At 45.8% G+C, this 21,606-nt stretch overlaps 1 protein-coding gene across 1 annotated transcript in view; it reads right to left on the bottom strand.

Annotated features, from left to right (window-relative positions):
- SUSD1 (sushi domain containing 1) overlaps positions 1 to 21,606 on the bottom strand; it is a 144,871-nt gene that overhangs the window by 98,710 nt on the left and 24,555 nt on the right. Inside the window, exons 4-5 of the mRNA XM_056117123.1 lie at positions 21,323 to 21,475; positions 20,285 to 20,464 (exon numbers count right to left, since the gene is read on the bottom strand). Of these exons, the coding sequence (XP_055973098.1) occupies positions 20,285 to 20,464; positions 21,323 to 21,475 (333 nt within the window). The remainder of the gene's footprint in view (positions 1 to 20,284; positions 20,465 to 21,322; positions 21,476 to 21,606) is intronic.

Raw genomic sequence — 21,606 nt, forward strand, 5'->3', positions numbered from 1 at the left:
ATCGAATACACAATGGATAGCTTGAGAGACTCTCCCATGCAGGCAGAATACTCTCGGTAGCTTACCAGGCTCTCCGAGAGGGATAGAGGCATTTGGGGTGGCCTCTAATCGCCCTTGTAGGTGTCCCCATGGTTCAAACCATATTTGAACCATATCAAATATGGTGTGGCAATTCTGGAAGATGGGTATTAAGTGTCTTATAATGTGTTGTGTGGCCACTTTGTGGCCGCGCAGTCCAGAAAGCATCCTGGAGCATGGCGGCAGCTAGGTAGTGGAGGTAGTGGAGGTAATGGAGGTCTGCCGGTGAGGTATTTATCTGGTACCGGTACAAGTAGGGTGGGTCTTCTGTGCGCAATTCAATCCCTGGGTCTCATGCGATAAAAGAGGCATCGAAGGCATCGGTGTCCTTGTCAACACGAACTTGGCCATGAGCATTGATTCATTCGAATGCCTAATGACCCAAATCAGATGTTTACACTTGAATAGATGTGGCTCACTGCCGGCAGTTTCTATCTTTGTTGTCTACGCATCAACATCCAATTATGATGAAGGAGAAATTGAGAAGTTCTACATGGAGCTGGAGAAGTTCTATAAAGAAGACCACGCCTTCTACAAGATCAGTGTCAGTGATTTTAATGCCAAGATAGGACCGAGAAGATCAGCTGAAGAACTCCACATCGGGACCCATGGCCTAGAATGGAACAAACAGGGTGAGAGACTGTCTGAGTTCATCATGTCGACCAAGACCATTCATGGTAACTCACAGTTCCAGAAGGCTGAATCTAAACGTTGGACATGGGAGTCTCCCAGTGGACGATTCCACAACGAAATAGACCACATCATATTCAATCGACAATTTTGCCTGACCGATATCGCTGTTGTCCCAAAATTCCAAAGGGGATCAGACCACCGTCTCCTTCGTGCAAAATTCTACTTCACAGAGCGGGCAAAAAGGGCTGTAAAGTTTAAGAAGAGAACTCCCAGAACGACCACCAACTGGGAGCTCTTTGGCACTAATGCTGCAACATGGGAAGATGCCGTTGTTGACAACATTGATGAAGAATACGATTGACTGGTTCAGCACCTCCATGATTGTGCAAGGAATGCCGAGAGAGATAGCCACAAAAAAACGCCTATCTTGAAAAACTCTTGAGCTTATTCACCAACATGGTTTGGCGCATGCCTCAGGCAACTGCAAGCGAACGTCCAAGGTCGCAAAGCAGTGCAGAGATGCAATCAAGGAAGACCTCAAAGAGAGAAGAGCAGAAGTGCTGGTAGATGCGGTAGAAGCCGAGAAAAGCATTCGTAACGCCCGCCTGTTCCTTCGTCAACTACAAGACCAAGATGACTGTGCCTGCCGATGTCCTGATGGATCTATCACATCTTCCAGAAGGGCAATGGAGAAGATTATCCATGACTTCTACTCAGATCTCTTCTCGATAGCCATGTTCACCTGCCGACATACCAAATTCCGCAGGATGGATATGTAATTCCCAATGTTCTCCGGAAATCCGAAATCCAACACGCCATTTCGTTGGTAAAGAAATGAACAGTGGGGGTATGGTGCCGCCAGCAGGTCAATCTGTACCTGTGAGGTGAGTGCATCAGCAGCCTGATGGCACTGTCAGACTTTCAGATACCCCAAAATTGCTGCTGTGCCTTTGGCCAGACCCCAAAAACTTGGGACAAAGTTTACCAAGAAAGTAAATGGCCAAAAGTTAGGTATGTGGGAGACACACCCACAAACCACCTCTGGCTCAGCTATATAATTGGAGGCATGGCCTCTCTGGTTCCTGATCAAACTGCTTAATGGCCATGATCCCAGAGACTCAGAAGCGAATCTCGGAACCCAAAGGCTTTTGGCAGAAATGCTTCCTGTTCCTGCAGTAGGTTACTGGCGCTGGGCCACTCCAGGTGGGAATAGGTTTTGTGACTTGACCACCATCCTCCAGAGGCCACTGGACATACAGGTTTGGGCCTGCAGTGACGAGACACACAGGGCCTCACCACATGGGGGTGGAGCCGACTCTTTCTCCCCATCCCAATGAGACCCCGAGTCGCTGCCTACAAACGGCCTCTCTGGCTCCTGATCAAGCTGATTAATGGCCATGATACCGGAGACTCAGAAACAAATCTTGAAACCCAGTGGCTTTTAGCAGAAATGCATCTGGACTGCATACAAGGTGGCCGCCGGCTCAGAGCTTATTGGAAAGCCAGGTATGAGCTGGCGGTGACAGGGCAACTGCAGTCTCATGGGAAGGGGGGCGGTACTGGCTCATCTTTCACGCCCTATCAAGGTCATGAGTCGCCCCCCACAAGCGGCTCTCTGGAATGGCCATGGCTCCAGAGGCAAAAGGACTAAATCCAGAACCCGGCAGCTTACGGCAGAAAAGTGAATGGACCATGCGTTAAACTATGGCGCCATGCCTCCCCGGGAGGGAAAGGGTGTTGCTCCCTTTCGTCTTTTTTCCCCCTGGCAGCAAGGTGACTGCCGCCTCAGAGCTTATAGGAAAGACAGGTAAGAGCCAGCGGTGACAGGGCAACTGCAGTCTCATGGGAAGGGGGGGCGGTACCAGCATGTCCTTCACGCCCTACGGAGGTCACGAGTTACCCCCCACGAGCGGCTCTCCGGCACGGCCATAACACCAGACACACAGAAACCAATCTCATAATTATCTGGCTCTTTGCAGAAATCCAAAATCGTGGCCACGTGACATTATATGATTCTCATAACCAGCTATAGAAAACAAAATATTTCACAATGACTTTTAAGCAATTCTGATTGTCGGGGGGGGGGGAATTCTAAACAATAATGGTGCATCTTTTTTTGAAATAATGAATATAATCAATCAATGTAGAGGAGTTAAGTAAAAATCATCTGCCTCACAGGCATTTGGAGAGGTGGGAGGGGGGGTATACTGGGGTTCTTGGTGGTGAAAAATGAGTACTGGTGAAGGGAAAGGTGTTTGATCATTGTATGACCGAGACTTAAACCTGAAAGCTTAGTAACTTTTCTCACAGTGATTCAATAAATAAATATAAAAAGAAAAATAAATAAATAAAATTTAAAGGAGAGCCCGGCAAGCTACCGAGAGTATCTCGCCCGCACAGCAGAGCCTGGCAAGCTCCCCGTGATGTATTTGATATGCCAAACACAGTAACAACAAAGTCTCCAATGGAGACGTTACTGGGCCCGCTTGAGCAGGTGTTCATGCCCAATTCAATCAGCTAATCAGAGGCTGAATAAATAGCAATACTCCTACAAAAAAAAAAAAAAGAAAGAAAGAAATGAACAGCACCCAGCCCAGACAAGGTCAGACCTGAACACCTGAAGAACCTGCTGTCAGTACTCATCAATATAATGGCTCGGCTCTTCACATGCTGCCCATCTGAATGCAAGGTTCCTTCCCAGTGGAAAACCAGCAGGACTGTACTACTGTACAAGAAGGGAGACATCCACGACATTGGCAACTATTGCCCAATCTGCCTATTGTCTGTCATCTACAAGCTGTTCACTCTAGTCATCCTGAATAGGATTGGCAGAACAATAGATGAAGGACAACCATGCGAGCAAGCAGGGTTCTGAAAAGGATTCAGCATGATTGACCATATCCACATGATAACCAAACTCATTGAGGTTTCTCTGGAGTTCAAGATGCCGCTCTGTCTAAAGTTCATTGATTTAAAGAAAGCCTTTGACTCTGTTGAGACTGAAGCGGTCATTGAAGCCCTAGCCAATCAGGGCATTCAAACTCAATACATCATGATACTCCGTGAGCTGTTTTATGGATTCACTGCCAGGATCTCACCATTCTACAAAGAAGTGATCATCGATGTCAAGAGAGGGGTTCGGCAGGGTGATACCATTTCACCAAAACTTTTCAGTGCCACCCTCGAGAACGTCATGCAACAGCTGGAATGGGAAGGAATGGGAGTGAAGATAGATGGTCGGCAACTACACCACCTCCGCTTTGCTGATGACATCATTCTAATAACACCAAACATTAGCCAAGCAGCACAAATACTGGCCAACTTCGACCAGAAGCGTGGAAAGGTTGGACTACAGCTGAATTTCACGAAGACAATGTTTATAAGAAACAGCCTCGTTTCTGACGCTCCATTTGCTCTCAACGGAACGACCATCTCCGAATGCAACGGTTATGTCTACCTAGGTCGAGAAGTCAACTTGATGAATGACCTGGCACCTGAGTTGCGCAGGAAGAAGAGAGCGGCTTGGAATGCCTTCAAGAGCGTCAAAGAAATAGCTAAGAGGATGAAGAACCTCCGGCTCCAGGCACATCTCTTCAATTCCATTGTTTTTCCTGCATAACATACGTCTCAGAGACCTGGGCGCTATGCAAACAGGATGAGAACACTATTCGGGTCTCCCAAAGAGGAATCGAAAGAGCTATGCTTGGAGTATCACACTTCACTCAAATGAGAGAAAGAACCCGGAGTTCCGACCTCCATCAACGATCAAGAATCAGGGACGCTGTCTCGTTTGCAAAGGTGTCAAAAATCAGATGGGCTGTACATGTAATGAGATTTGGAGATGACCGCTGGACTAGAGCCATTACCGTCTGGATTCCATGGGACGTCAAAAGACTGCGTGGCCACCCACCTACCAGATGGTCAGACTTCTTCATCAAGATCCTGAACAATCAGTTTGAGACTCTTGTGTTCCTAGAATGAACAGACGCCATTGGACTACACTAGCACGCGACAGGGACAAATGGAGATGTTACTGGCACCCACTCAAGCAAATCGATGATTAATGGGAAATCAAGTGATCAAGTGACATAGTAAAGCTTTCTTTGGTCAATGAAGTAACCCATCTCAAAGTGCTTCTAATATTCAGAATTTCTGTGCCTTTTATTCTGAATCTTCAGATCATTAACTACTGAATAATATAGCTTAGGCATTTTGTCACCAATTAAATGGTAAATGAAAATACATTTTTAAAAGTTTGGACCTGGGGCCAGAGAGATAATACAGTGGATAGGTTGCTTCTCTTACATGTGGCACACTCAGATTCAGCCCCCAGCATCCCATATGGTCCTCTGAGCACTGCCAAGAGTCATTCTGAATGCAGAGCCAAGAGTACCCTTGAGCATCACCAGTGTCACCCCACACCACGCCCCCAAATAAAAACTTGGAACTTTTAAAGGAAAATAATGCAGAAAGTATGCATAGCCTAAACATTATACTTACATGCACCATTCAAAGAAAAATATCAATATCCATTGCAGAGAAAAAAAACCCATAAAATTATAAAATTTATATGCAAATGCTTCTCTGCAATTCTCACTGCCTGAAAGCAATGGGTAGTTATTTAGAACTATCTATAGGAAAAGGGAATGTGAATGACATTACTGTTTTAGACCTAGCAAACACTACAGAGGGGCAAAAAAATTCATTCCCATACACCTTACAATTTGAAAGAATTCATATGAGTATCTTCTTTTAAAAATTAAAAAATAGGGGTCAACTAATCTCATAAGAGATGCAGGCTAAGCTGCAAAACCTCGCAGGTATCCCAGTCCTCTGGCTGAAAACTCCAGGGCACCCTCAGGAACGGGGGCAGGCTGAGTTCCCACCCTGACGAATCACCAGCAGCCATACCTCCACCCCACCCACAAATGCTGCTATCCCAACCACGCAAATGGCCCAGCTTCATTGCTCCATGAATAATCTTTGCAGAGATGCCAAACCAAAGAACAATTCCAGATACACAGATTTGGGGTGTTCTTGGAGTGGGGGACAATCAGCCTCCCCCCAGTTACTGAAGCTTCAATAGGCACACCCACATCCCACTGCCACGACCATCCAAGCAAGGACCCAGCTCCACAGTTTCACGGCTAATTTCGGGAGAGATGCAAGCCAAATCAAGCCTCAGAAACTCATGAGCCCAGTTTGACAGATCCTAGAATTCCTGAAACACATAGGTGGCCACACAACACCTCCAAATTCCACAATACGGACAGCCCAGTAGGAGCACACCATATTAGATAGGGAAATAGCCAGTAGCCAACTAAGCTCAATAAACAAAAACAGTCACACAGAAGGATCAACTAGCAACAAGCAATTCGTAACCACTCCGACAAGGACTTAATGACCCTACAGTGAGATAGAAAAACTTCCACAAATTTTCTTTTACTGAAGTAGTTTTCAATAATTCCATTAGCCATTTTGTTGCAATGAGCAATGTAAAATACCTTATTTTGTTCTCCCTCAGGGGGCAGGCTTGGAGGGTGGGTGGGACACTGGGGACAATGGTAGAGGGAAAGTCACACTGGTGGTAGGATTGGCGTTGGAACACTGAATGCCCAAAACAACTGTATTATAAACAACTTTGTAAGCCATGGTGCTTATTTTTTTAAACATAGATAATTATATTCTATAGGGTTTATGGGGAATCAGAAATAGAGAAAGTAATTAAATTTGCAGTCAGCTTCTGTCTGTCTGTCCTCCCGTTGTTCATCAATTTGCTCAAGCGGGCCCAGTAACGTCTCCATTGTGAGACTTCTTGTTACTGTGTTTGGCATATCGAATACATCACGGGGTAGCTTGCCAGGCTCTCCGAGAGGGGCGGAGGAATCGAACCCGGCTCGCCGGGCTGGCTGTGTGCAAGGCAAACGCCCTACCACTGTGCTATAGAAATTAAACAAATGTGGATAAATAAAATAAAACAGGGGCCAGACCCATACTATAGTGGGTAAGACACTTGCACTTCACACAGCTGACCAAGGTTCAATGCCCAGAGCCACACCAGAAATGATCCCTGAGTGCAGAGTAAGCCATGAGCACTGCCAGATGTGGTCTTAAAACCAAAAATAAAAATAAAATTAAAAAAATTGTTTTAATATTTCTGGCTAGGGAAATACATCAAAAGGCTGGTATGTATGTGCAGGATCCTAGCCTTGAGCCCTGGCACTGCATGGTACCCAAAGCACTGCTGACAGCTACCCCCAAGCACTGCTGAATGTGGCTCAAAATCAAACAAGCAAAAAAATAACGGCAGGGGCTGGAGCAATAGTACAACAGGGAGGGTATTTGCCTGGCATGCAGCCAACCCAAGTTCAACCTACAGTACCCTGTATGGCCCCCAAGTCCTGTGTGGAGTGACCCCTGAGTGTAGAGCCCGGAGTCACTCCTGATCACCGCTGGGTGTGGCCCCCAAACAAACAAACAAAGTCTCCAGTCCCCCCGAAAAAAAATAAAAAAGAATCCAAATAAATGTGTTTTTATTATTTTTTTTAATTTATTTATTTATTTATTTATTTTTTGCTTTTTGGGTCACACCTGGCAATGCACAGGGGTTACTCCTGGCTCTGCACTCAGGAACTACCCCTGGCGGTGCTCAGGGGACCATATGGGATGCTGGGAATCGAACCCGGGTCGGCCGCATGCAAGACAAACACCCTACCCACTGTGCTATCGCTCCAGCCCCATAAATGTGTTTTTAAAAGAAATACTGGGCCGGAGAGATAGTACAAGGAGTTAAGGCACTTATTTCCACATGGCTGACCTCATTTTGTTCCCCCAGCAACACATATTGTTTGCTGAGCAACACCAGAGTGATACCTGAGCACAAAGCCAAGAGTAAGTACCGAGCACTGCCAGGTGAGGCCCCCACAACAATAATTAATTATTTAATAAAAAGGAGATATTATAAGATCTAGCAATAATCAATGTAATCATTAAGTGTGCAGAAATGTCATGGAGTTTAACAAAAATATTAACAAAAGATACGAGAATTGAAAGCTAAACAAAGTAAAAAAAACCAATAATTTGAAAATAAAACTCAATTATTTTTATAAAATTTGAGCAATGGATTAAGGGGAAAAATAAAGCATATGCTAAATTTCTCACAGCATGGAGTTCACAGAAATAATTTTATCCAAGAAAGCATCATATCAGGGCTGGGGCAATAGTACAGCAAGTAGGGTATTTGCCTTGCACGTGGCCAACACGGATTTGATATCCGGCACCTCATATGATTCTCCGAGTCCTATCAGGAGTGACCCCTGAGCACAGAGCCATGAGTAAGCCCTGAGCACCACTGAGTATGGTCCAAAAATAACAACCAACAAAAACAAAAGCATCATATCAAATATATGATAGTCACGTAATTCAAATATAACCAACAACTCCAGTAACAATCACAAAGAAAACTATTCCTTTTAGCACTCACTCTGACTTAGCTTTCTACCTAAATGTGTAGTTAGTCAAGAAAATTAAATACTGGGGCCAGAGCAAAAGTAGAGCATGTAGGGAGCTTGCTTTGCATACAGCTGAACATCCCCAGCATCCCATATGGTCCCCCCAAGCACCACCAGGAGTGATTCCAAGCATAGAACCAGAAATAACCACTGAGCATTACCGGGTGTGCCCTAAAAATTTAAAACAAAAATTAAATACTCATGAAATCCATGATTTTAAAGCAGAAGTCCATTTACTGAGATAAAGCATTCATAACAGAGATTACGTGATCTGTTTCATTTATGGTCATGAATATTTATATATGCGATTTCTCTTAAATTAGTATTGAATTTGGCCATTTGTGATCTGTTGCAGAACCCCAGAGTTATTTCCCTTTGGAAGGCATCCAGAGCAGACTTCCAACTTATGATAAATGGAGTTCTCATTAGACCCTTAACACAGATCTCTTTGAAACTTGAGAAAAAACAAAACAAAACAAAGGCTAACCTCTGGTCAGTGAAGATTCAAATCATGAGCAGTTACAGTACGAGAACAAGGCGATCATTCATAACACCTCCAGCTTGCCTACTTCTCTGATGGGATTTGTTCTTTGCTTGTGCATATTTACCAGACATAAGACCCTGGGTCCTCATCGTGTGTTCCTGTATCAAACTTTTAGACATATTTGCCGGCCTCTAATATTCCAAAACATGAGTATATTTGTGTGTATATGTGCAGCCAACCAAACAGGTGATAAAAAGGTGGATTTCATCAGGTGACTCAGTTACTGTTGACACCCAACACATCTCCTGGTGAAGCCAAAGTTCTCTGGAAAGTCAAGGGACATCCATGAAGAGATTGAGGCTATAGTTTATGTAGGTTTATGGACCCCGAAGCTGGAGTTCCAATGAAAGAGAGAACTCACACCTACCAAATACCAAGTGGGTGGGAGCTGAGAAGACCCACTAAAAAGTAATATCAAGAGAGTCACAAGTTGTATCACCTTATCTAAAAACCTGGAGTTTTTATACTCTGCTCCACATGACAGGCTTGGGTGATGGGGGATCGGAAGATGTTATGGTGGTGGGGTTAGTATTGGAATACTGAATGTGGATGTTATGTGGGAACTTACCACGGGACATGGATATGGCAATGGAGGTGTGATCCTGGGTCAAGTTCATTAAATCTGGAAGGCAGCCCAGTGAAGGGTCCACTCTAGGACCTGACGGGCTGACCTTATAACTCAGCACAAACTTCAGAAGTAGATACATGAAAGAGCATTTAGATAAATCTGGATTGCTCCATAATAATTCCCTCAGCCCAATCTTGTCCCCAAGAACTTTCCTGAACAAGAGAGCTGCTGGATATAGATGAAAGCTGCTGAGTGAAGTTTTGCAGAATGATACTATCTTTCTTGTATACTGATGTCCAACCCCATGACATGGCAGTCTGGCCCAGGACAGGCATGGAATATGGATGACCCTGCTTCTAAGAAATGGCAGCCAGTGTTGCTTCTACTCTGACAAAAATGTTCCCAAGAACTCATATGACTCCTATAAAAAAAATACTCAACAGCGGGAGAGGAGAGGAGACCTAAAATATAGCTCAAAAGACAGAAGGAAAATGGAAGAGAAGGAGAAGAGAGAGAGGAGGAGCATCAGGAGGATGGAGAGGAGGAGGAGATGGATAAGGGGGAAGGAAAGAAGAGAGGGAAAAAGGAGAAGGAGGAAGGAAAAAAGGAGGAAAGAAGTAATAATTCAAAAAGGGCTAGGGAGAGAACTCAAATACAATGCATGCCTGATACATGTAGAAATACTGATCAATCACTGGGTACCTCAAGGTCTCCCTTGAATTACAATGGTGGGGTGGCCTCCAACATTGCTGGGGAGGGCTCCAGCTAAGAAATATTTGAAACCCCTGGATTAGGAAGACAGTTTATGCCTAGAATAGCAGAGGTCAAACTTAGACTGTGGAGGTTCTGAGTATTACCCATGACACCTCCAAGTACAGCCCTGATGGCTCTGCACCTCATGGCAGAGGCATGGTGGATCCCAAGCATCAGTGGATGTGACTCTGTTAGTCCTTGGGCACCACCAGGTATGGCGCTAGCAGCCTTGGGCACTCACACTGCCAGGCTGAGCATCACTGGGAGAGATCCTGCCCCCACCAACTTTGCATGATATGGCTCATTAAAAAAATAATAATAAACACGCAGGGGCTGGAGCAACAGTACAGTGGCACTGTACAGTTTGCCTTGCATGCGGCCGACCCGGGTTCAATTCCCAGCATCCCATATGGTCCCCTAGGCACCGCCAGGAGTGATTCCTGAGTGCAAAGCCAGGAGTAACCCCTGAGCATCGCCAAATGTGACCTAAAAAAAGCAAATAATAATAATAATAAGCACTCAAAAATAATTCCAACAGAGGTTGCAATATGTAAAAATAATGAATATATAGTTCTATATGAAAACTCCAAAGCTCTCATATTCACAAGGAAAGTAGCTACATAAAAACAGTTGATAGTTGGGGCCAGAGTGATTGTATAGTGGGTAGGACAGTTGCCTTGAACGCGACTGAGAGAGGCTTGATTCCTGGCACTCCATATGATCCCCCAAGTACCTCCAGGAGTGATCCTTGAGTGCAAGAGCCAGGAGTAAGCCCTGAGCAAAATGAGATGTAAGGCAAGACACAGAAACAAAAAAATACATAGCACAAATTTGCATTACATATGTATTAGGAGGGGTTCATTAAAAGCCAGCAGTTCTCTGGCTAATCACATTATTAAGCAATGCTTGGATATGCACCAGGAATACAGTCAACTAATTATGATCATGGCTTGGAATTTTCCCCTTAATATCCTAGCATCTATGATTTTATTTAAATAATCAAGTTCAGTCTCCTTAAGAGCAAAATGTGCCTTGCCAGATTCATGGGCAACATTCTCTCTCTCTCTCTTTCTCTCTCTCTCTCTCTCTCTTTCTCCACTCTCTCTCTTCCTCTGTCTCTCTCTCACTACTCTCTCTTTCTTTCTCTCTTTCATACCCAGCAGTGCTTAAGATTACTCTCGGTTTGGGGAACTGTGTGGTGCCAGGGCTTGAACCTGCTTCTACAGGCAAAGTATGTACTCCAATTCTTTGAGCTTTCACAGGCCTCAATTCCTATACTGAAGGTCACTGTCACTGTCACTGTCCTCTCATTGTTCATTGATTTGCTCGAGCGGGCCCAGTAACATTGTGAGACTTGTTACTGTGTTTGGCATATTGAATATATCACGGGTAGCTTGCCAGGCTTTGTCGTGAGGGCAAGACACTCTCAGTAGCTTGCCAGGCTCTCTGAGGGGGCGGAGGAATTGAACTCGGGTCGGCCTGGTTGGCCATGTGCAAGGCAAACGCCCTTCCCGCTGTGCTATTGCTCTAATCCATACTGAAGGTAAAAAATGTTTATCCACACTGCTAGCTTTAATATTCTACCCAAGAAAATACTCCAGAAGGGAATTCGCTTGGTGAAAGGTTGGGACAATTTATGGCATCTAATCAACGACCAGCTAGATTACCAATGGCAGTCACACTGGAGGCTGTTTATTATAAACATCACACAATGATGTGATTAATGACAGAAATAACAGAGTAATGGGAAACTTCATATGAAACTGTTTTAGAGACCAATAAATACCAAGCTAAGAATTTTTTTTAAGTAACCAATAATGTCTACAAATTGAGGCAGACACTTTGCCAAGTGCTGCGGGAATGCATGATAGACTCATCAACTTATTGATACTGACCTCACAAAAACAAATCTTCCCACAAAAAATAAGGCACTAGGTTGAAAGCTCTTGGGAGAGAATAGAAACAAGCCTGAAAACACGGGAAAAATCACATTCAACTCAGTTTTCATCTTGACTTGAAAATAATAGAGACAAGTCTATTACTGCATAGTATCAAAGTTGAATTCCTCATCTCCTGAAGTGGGCGGGGTGGGGGGGTCCAAAGATGACTGAGGCAAACTGACCCTCAGGTGCACCTGACAGTCATGTTCCCATTCAGGTCATTCTGCATTTAGACATTGTTTCATTTGGGAAAATGTTCCATCTCCTCCCTACCTCCCGGTCCCCACAATGGCAAATTCCTCATGGATTGTGTCATATGTCATATATATTTTTAATATCCCTGCAGCCATTTGAGTTTTTAATATTATTACAAACATTAATCTTTGTGATGTTTAATATGCAGTATATATGACCTATGAAATGGAGCTGAAAAGTTAAGTCTTTTTTTATGGTATGTTCTGAATTAGGCAAATATAGTTAGCCCCTCATACCAAAGATCAGTTGGACACCAAATTACATATACTGCTAAGGGGGGTTGGAACCTAACATGTAAATATGTGCTCATTTGAATTTAGAGGATGGTCTAAATGATGATCATCAAAGGAAAATGAGTTACAGTGATGTCATGAAGCACATTCTCAAGAGCAGCTTATTAACTGCTATAACTACACTAATGAGCTCATTAGTACCATAAGTCTACTTGCCCTTCAGGCAGCGGAAAGGGGAAAAAAATTATTTTAGGATGTACTTTGTGCTCTAAGGTCTTCCATGAATTTGGCCTGTGACTAACAGCACAGATTTCTTCGGATTTGCTGGAATCACACAGGAAGCTCATTTGGAAGAAAAAGAAAGTTTTGCATCTGACAGAACAACACTTATTGTCAACCAAGAGCATCTCTTTGTTTTATAGAGAGAACCAGGAACAGGTCAGAACTTCAGAGGGGAGAGAAGCAAGAGGACTACAGAGAAAAGAGAAAAGGGTTTATCAGAAGTAAGAATTTATCAGAAAAGAAAACAGGGCATCTCAGAGGCAACTTTCAGCTGTAGAGCTGATAGTGGTTGAGACTGCTGTGAAGCCCCTAGAAATCTTTCTTGTTTAAAAAAAATATATTATTGGGGCTGGAGCGATGGCATAGTGGGTAGGGCGTTTGCCTTGCACGCGGCCGACCCGGGTTCGAGTCCCAGCATCCCACACGGTTCCCCTGAGCACTGCCAGGAGTAATTCTTGAGGGCAGGGCTAGGAGTAACCCCTGTGAATTTCCAGGTGTGATCCAAAGAGCAAAAAATAAATGAAAAAAAATAATATTATTAAGGGGTCAAAGCAGTAGTACGGTGGGTAGTATGCTTGCCCTGCACATGGCAGACACAGATTCAATCCCCAGCATCCCACAGGGTCCCCTGAGCACTGAGCGATGAGTCAGGAGTAAACCCCAAACACCACTGGGTGTGGCCCTAAAACCACAAAAACAAAGCAGAAATAGTACCGAGTGCTCGTATTAATTTTATAGCTACACATGGAATATCTGAATCAAAAAAGAAAAATAGTGATAAAACCAAAGAATTTTAGAGCTCAGGGGTCTGCAGCAGGTTTCCGGAGGAGCTCAGATTACTGGCGGAGCCACCGCTGCCCCTCGCCCCATGGTGGGGCTCTCATTACAACCAACACTGGCCTCCACTTCCTCTGCACCAGGCCCAGGTATTTACAGATTAGTTCGTTAAAACTTCTGAATAATTCTACAGGCTGAAAACGGCTAGGCCCCCTTCTACAGAAGGAAACTGGACTTTACAAGTTTACAGGTGCTGACATAAGTTGTCAGCAACTCAAGCCAAACTCAGGGTTTCTGCTTTGAAAGCTCATGCTTCAGAACCCGGTGAGTCCCGGAAACCAGTGGCATGGTTCTTTGTGCAGAAGTCTCCACCCTTTTGTGACATGTCTTGATGCCACTTACTTGGTCAAAGAGTTACAAAGGTTGTCTTTGGAGAGTACAGTACAGTTCTTTAAAAAATATCTTTTTAAATATATGGTTTTGGGATGGGTTTTTTTGGTTTGTTTTGTTTTGGGGCCACACCTGGCGGTGCTCAGGCTTACTCCAGACCCTGCACTCAGGGATCAATCCCGGCAGGACATGGGAAAACCAAATGGGATGCTGTGGATCGAACCCAAGTCAGCTACATGCAAGACAAACCCCCTACCTGCTATGGTATTGCCCTGGGGCTCCGTTTTTTTTAAATATTTCCAAAGCTCAGTACAGAGTGGGCTGCCAGACACTCTTTCAAATGAGCAAACCCTCCCAACACCTGGCATGCATATGCACATGGTGCCACTCCATCGTCCATGGCCATGGTGGCCAGGGGACAGCAGCTGGTCACACTTCCCTGCCCAGAGGTGGCCTAGAATCCTCTGCTGGGCACAAGTAGCAGCCCCTGCAGCACTGCTGCTCCTCTGCTAAGTGTGACAAGGTGAGGGCATGCCAACATGTGTCCAAGCCTTTCCAAAACCATCCCCAGCTTTACAGAGATGAGACTGAATGCCACTAGGAAACTTCTTATTTTTTTAATATTATTTTTTATTTTATTGAATCACCGTGAGAACATTACAGAGCTGTTCATAATTAGGTTTCTGTCATACAATGTTTCAACACCCATCCTTCCACTAGTGTAATTTTCCAGCACCAATGTCCCCAGTTTCCCTCCCACCTCCCCCAACTTCCCCAGACCCCATCCTGCCTCTATAGCAGGCCCCTCTCTTCTCTCTCTCTCTCTCTCTCTCTCGCTCTCGCTCTCATTTTAGGCATTGTGGTTTGCAATACAGATGCTGAATGGTTATCATGTATATCCCTACTTACTTTCAACACTCAGTTCTAGTCCAGAGTGATCATTTCCAACTGATATTATCATAATGGACCCTCCTCTATCTTACCTACCCTCCACCCCCCACACCCTTGTGGTAAGCTAGACAACTTTTTAAGAAGAGAAAGAATTGAGAGCTGGAGAGACAGCACAGCAGAATAAGGCACTTACCTTGCATGGGTCAACCCTGGCTTGATCACCCCTTGACCCCACATAAGGTTCCCTATGCCCTATTAGGTCCCTGAGCAGAGCTAGGCGTAAGCCCTGAAAACACCAGGCATGTTCACCCTGTTCCCCAATCCTGACCCCCCCCAAAAAAAGAAGAGAAAAGAAAGGACAGAGGAATAGTCGAATTGGGAACAATAAATAGCCTTTGGGTGGGTCCCAGAGAGCCCGAGCAGAAAGTTGTTTGTCCCAAGGTCTCTCTCCAGGTAGGGCCCTCCAGTTTCTCATCAGAACACGCATCCCCAGAGCTCAGGGGGGGCAGCTTCTAAATGGAATTCGTCATCTGGAATTCCATTTAGAAGCTTGGGTTCTCAGTGCCTTGGGTTCTCAGTCTGGTACATAAGCTGGTGACATTGTTTCCTCTGGCTCTTACTGGGAAATAAGACCCATTACTCACTCATTGTACGTAGACTCTTTGTGAAACAGGAAATTCAACCAACCAGCTAACCTCTCAGAAGGCATTTCTGGAGCTCCCCTAAGGCAATGTGCATAGAGAAGCTGGTAAATCTGAGTGCTGGCCACCTCTAAGACTTGGACTCTGCCACTGGTAGATTTCAGAAATTGTGTCCAACCCTGGCTCACGCCTGCAGAAGAAATGGTCCACCCCTGCAGTCATCCCCAGGCAAGGCGGTGGTCTTATCACTTTGGGGGGGCAGCAGTGCAACAGGAGGGAGCGACAGGAGTTGGAGGGCAACAGGAGTGACCCTCATGGCCTTGCTCCTGGTTTATCAAAGCAGAGATGGTAAGGCAAGTGCAGAGCAAGTATGAAGCCCCAGAAGACTAAAGGGCAAAACCATTGGGGTCTGGAAAAGAAGAGGCCAGGCTGGCCAGTTTCCGTGTGCCCAGTCCTCACACTGGCACAGACAGTCACCGAGGAACCATTCCACAAGGCGCCACTGTCTGCCATGACTCTCCAAGAGAGGCAGGAGCGCTTCCGGGATTCTGGGGCGCCAGATGTGGCTCCAGGTGCTGGAGAGACACAAGCCATGCTGAAGACGGCCAGCTGGGCCCCAAGCTCCCTGGCTCACACTCCGGTCAGGACCCCGACATAAACCATGAGAACAATTCTAAGGAGCAGACACACAGACAACGCCTGAGTTCACATGGTCCACCAACAATCTTAAGACACTGTGATGGAGGCAAAGAGTTCCCCCAGGGTCTGAGAGCCTGCTCCAACATCCTAGTACTGTTCCCTCTCACTTTTTATGAGAGAGAGAGAGAGAGAGAGAGGCGAGGTGCCTGCCATAGAGGCAGGCAGGGGTGGGGGGGGCTGGTTTGGGAGGGTGGGAAGGAAACTGGTGGTGGGAAATTACACTGGTGAGGGATGGGTATTGGAACATTGTATGATTAAACCCAATCATGAACAGTTTGGCAGTGCTCTATCTCATGGTGATTCAGTAAAATTAAAAAAAAATTTTTTTGAACGTGGTGATGGTGCAAAAGAGACAGGCGTTTAGTAGACATGGCACCTTAGGTTCAGTTCTGGGGCCAGGGATCTGCATTGTGAGATTCTCCCAGGCAGCTGCCTCACCCGGTAAACACCAATGTGAAATAAAAGGGTCTTTGCACGGCAAACACCTACAGTGAACTCTGTTGCCAGCACTTCTGTTTAACATTGTGCTTTATGCTTTTGCATCTCAGCTGTCTGTTTTCCACCCTCAGTGCAGTGTACATTCCATGACACAGCCCACGCTCAATCCCTGCTCAATTCAAAGCACCACAGATATTTTAACACTTGATTATAGAAGATCTTTAGAGATGGAACCACTATGACAAAGGTAGTTGGAAATGACAACTCAGAAAGTAGGTAGGTAAAGGAACAAACATGGTAAACTCTCAGTATCTATATTGCAAACCATAATGCCCAAAAGGAGAGTGTGAGAGAGAGACAGACACAGAGAGAGAGAGAGAGAGAGATAAAAGAGAGATAAAATGCCTGCCATAGAGACAGGCTGGGGTGGAGGGAGGGCATTGGCCAGAGGGAAACTGGAGACATTAGTAGTGGAAATATACACTGGTGGAGGGACAGGTGTTGGGACATTGTATGACTACAACTGAATCATAACTAGCTTGTGTAATGTGTATCTCACGATGATTCAATTAAAAAATTTTATTTAAAAATTTTAAAAAGCAATAAAATAAACAGGAATAAAAGGGACTTGACTTTAGACAGAATTTTGTGTAGGGTTTTTTTTCTGTTGGTTTGTTCTGACTTTTGTATCGATTTTGGTTTGGGGTCCCACTTTGTGGTGCTCAGGGGCTATTTCTGCCTCTGCACTCAGGTGCAACACCTGGAGGTGTTCCAGGGACCATACTGTGCTGAGAATTAGAACTGGGGTCAGAAGGCTGCAAAGCCTTAACCCTGTACTATCTCTCTGGCCCCATGGTAGATGGATTTGCGCAGCTGTAGGCTGTGGGGAAAATGAAGGACACTGACGGCCGCCCCTCACCTCCGCCTCTTTTCTCTTCTCTAAGGGAAGCCAAAGACAGTCTCGTTCATTGCCATGACCAGAAGCTCCCAGGAAGACAGTGGAACATTTCCAGAGCTGCTGTCCTATCTCCAGGCCTAGAACAGCACCTTTCACCCCCCGATCTTTCTCAAGGCTGTCCCCAATTGCCAGGTACCCTTTGTTCTGGAGTGTGTGTGTGTGTGTGTGTGTGTGTGTGTGAGAGAGAGAGAGAGAGAGAGAGAGAGAGAGAGAGAGAGAGAGAGAGAGAGAGAGAGAGTATGCCCTCTCCCCTCCACACACACACAAAGTCCTGGCACAGTTAAGTACCCAAACCAGTGCAATCAGGGGGACCAATATGGTCCCAGAAACCTGCCGCTGCTTGCCTGATGGGTTCAACTCGCTCTGCTCGTTCCACTTGCCCAACCAATCCTGCCTGCTGTTTCCATCATTAAACAACATTAAGTCGGTGTCTCTAACAACTGGCCCTCCGAGGGCTTGCTTTGAACTTGGTCATTACTGTGCTCAAGCTCTTCGGGCGCTGGGCTTGCAGCACCACACAGACTAATACAAGTGTTCAGAGTTCGTCTGAGGGTATATTGACCGGGAGTGGTAAACGCATTTTCAACTTGTTACTTTCAATTTAAGGTGAATTTATCTCAATGTAACTCCATCAGAAGTCCCAGAAAATCAGATATTTAAGGAAGGGCTGGGGAGACAGCTCTGAGGCCTAGTGCACGTCCTTTATATGCAGGAGTCCCAGCTCTGAGCATCATCACTGTATGGTGTCCCCAGCCCTAGTCAGGAGTAACCCCGAGAACCACCAGCTGTGCTCGAAGAGGAGGAGAAGGGGGCAAAAACAGGAAAGAAGGACGGTAACAAGGAGACTGTGATCACAAGGCAGAGAGACTCTACTAACATATAAATCAACACGGTGAGGCTCCGGGTTGGATCTGGTGCCACAACCCTCCTAGGAACAATCCCTGACATGACCGCAACAAAAGAAATTATTTATAGCAAGAAAATTGTGGGTGAGACTGTTTGGGGCCATACCAGAAGGTGCTTGGGAACTGTCTCCTGGTTCTGCTGCTCCCGGCAACACTAGGGAACCGTGTGGGACCACGGATTTAGCTGGAACCCACTGCAGGCACAGGAAGTACCTTAACCCTTAGACTCTCTCCAATTCCAACATAAAAAAAATGTTTAACAATAATCAGAAAATGCAAGTTAGACATTCCATCTTTTCCAGAGACTTCCTGAGACTGACCTTTCTATAAATCCGGACCTGAATTGAAAGAGGGGCTAAAGGGGCCCCGGCCACTGGATGCTTTTCTCCTCACTTCCAGCTCCACCCCCAGGGGGGCTCCTGTCACAGGCCCCGCTCCCCTCTCCTCCTGCCTGGGCAGCCCCACCTCCAGGGACCCCCGCAACTCGGAGGGGGCAAACCACAGCTTCCAGCTACTTCTCCAGGGCTGGGAAGTTCATTAGCAGCTGCCCAGGCTGCATGGCTCTGTACAGCTGCTTCCTTCACGCTCCCCCGCAGCATCCTGCTTCCCAGTTGGCTCCTGTGTGGAATGGGATTCCCAATTCTTGTGGCTTTATCACTCTCAGCTAAAAATACTGTGCCACCTGGCACGCGGCCCAGCTCCGGGAGCCCCAAGGAAGAACGAAGGATAAATAAGATGGGGTGTGTGTGGGGGGTGCTGAGAGGGAGAGGAAGCTGTGAGAAGCCACAGCCATGAGGTGACACGAGGGAGGTGGAGGAGGATGGGGACGGCAGGCAGAGAGAGGAAGCAATCCCAGAGGAAGGGGAGAAGTGAGGAGCTCGTAATAATTTACCATTCTCCCGCGCCTGTAACAAGAGCTCACCTCTAAACCAACCTTCTCCCTGCTTAGCCCAGTAATCCAAATGACTACTGATTTTCAAAGGAGCCCCAATTATTTGACATGGGTTTCCTCCTGAGCCATACCCCCCACCTCTGTACAAAATCAACTTTTTGTGTGTTTGGGGGGTGGGAGGGAATAGTGGGGTGGGCCATACCTGGTGGTGCTCAGGGCTTACTACCAACTCTGCTCAGGGATCACCTCTTGGGATGCTCTGGGGACCACATGCAGTGTGGGGGTACCAAAACAGGGTCCGCTGCATGCAAGGCTAGCACCTTAACCCCTGCACTATCTCTCTGACCCCTGTATAAATCAACATATTGTTCATATAGTTTGCCATTTAGCCATATCCTCTGGATACAAACCTGCGTCAGTAAATGTCCCTTACCCACATAATTCTTTTGGCTACATAATACTCTATTTTATATGTGTGCCATGCTTTTATTTAATCGCTAGACACATGGGATTGTTTCCAATAGTCCATATTATAAACAAATGTAACTGCAAGAAAATCAAAAGTGTGTGGGCTTTGCTCTTCTACAAGAAGTTTCAAAACTGGAATAAATGGATGATTTAAATGTTTGTTCTGAATATAGCCAAGTTGCCAATGAGGAGTATAGAAAGTATAGTATGGAGCATAGAAAGAGAAAACAAAATTGTCGTTGTTCTCAGGTAATATTATAGCTGAAACTATAATTCTCAGCTGAAAACCGAGAATCGATTGAAACCTATTGGAAATCACAGAAGCCTGTGGGATTTGTTTAATTCATTCATCTTCTGAAAGAGAAAGACCGTGAAGAAAAAAATCTCAAAACGGATAAACTGGGAAGCTGGGCCCTTTGAAAACTCACCTTGGCAAATTAGGTTTGGAGATTCCCAGGTGCCGGAGGTAGTGCAGCTGGAGACTATCTCCTCTGAGTCGCTGAAAAATCCTTCTCTGCAAGCATAACGGACCTGACTTCCAAGCTGAGAAGTATAATTTCCTAGGACATAGCCATCTGGGACCTCAGGAGGGGGACCACAGTCTATTTCTGACAAAGGAAACGAATATCAAGTTCGTTACTGAGTGAATATGAATTTCCGAATGCCTGCTCTCCCTTTCCCTCTTCCCCATCCGCACCCCCACCCCCACACACCCCTTAAGCATGTTTTAAGTAGACTGGTTCATTTCCTTATGACTTCTGATTACGTTTCCAATGATTCCAGCCTTCTGGACATCAGCCCTCACCAATTCACACTAAGCTGAAGCCTAGTTTCTGAAGCTGAACATCTGAATTGCAAAGTCCCAGAAAATGTCTATGCCTGCATATCTCTCTGGTTACTTTTGTGATGCTGGTCCTTCCCAGATCAGCTCTGTTTACTATCTAACATGATTTATTAACATTGTAGTAGTAAAAGTAAAGTAAGTAAAGGCCCTCCCGTTGATCGTCGATTTGCTCGAGCGGGCCCAGTAACGTCTCCATTGGAGACTTTGTTGTTACTGTGTCTGGCATATCGAATACTCTTGGTAGCTTGCTGGGTTCTCCGAGAGGGGCGGAGGAATCGAACTCGGGTCGGCCATGTTGGCCGCGTGTAAGGCGAACGCCCTACCCGCTGTGCTATCGCTCCAGCCCAACATTGTAGTAGTAGGTGCAAAAAAAAAAAAAAGCCCTAAAGTTCACTAACTTGAGCTTTTTTTTTTTTTTTTTTGCCTATGGTCCCCTTCTACCTTGCTTATCTGATTTTCTGGTTTTTGTTTGTTTGCTTGTTTCCAGAGTTTGTACCAATGCACAAAGGCTCAGATAATGTCCATGCACATTCTTCCCACGTGAACCATCATCCCGGGTTCACGGTCCAAGGAAGTCCGTAGAGCCTCACCTTTGTGAGGTTGAATCCCGACTGCAACCCACCTGTGCATGACGTGGCCTCTCGGGCTGGGTGGAAAGGCACAGGCCCGTTCCTTGGAGAGTATCCGTCCAGACAGTAGCATTCAAAGCTCCCCTGTGTGTTCACACATCGTCCGCCATGCCCGCACCGGCCGGAAAACTCACACTCGTCCACGTCTTGGGACCCAGATAGAAGGGGAAGAAATGCAGAAGAGAGAGGGGAAACGATGGGCTATGAGAGCCGTTTCTCCAACTCTCACCCGGCCCTTGAAAATAGATGGCTCTGTTTGCAATTACATATAAATTTT

The sequence above is a fragment of the Sorex fumeus genome, unplaced genomic scaffold (genome assembly GCF_029834395.1).
Source record: "Sorex fumeus unplaced genomic scaffold, SorFum_2.1 ptg000034l, whole genome shotgun sequence".
Classification (NCBI taxonomy): domain Eukaryota; kingdom Metazoa; phylum Chordata; class Mammalia; order Eulipotyphla; family Soricidae; genus Sorex; species Sorex fumeus.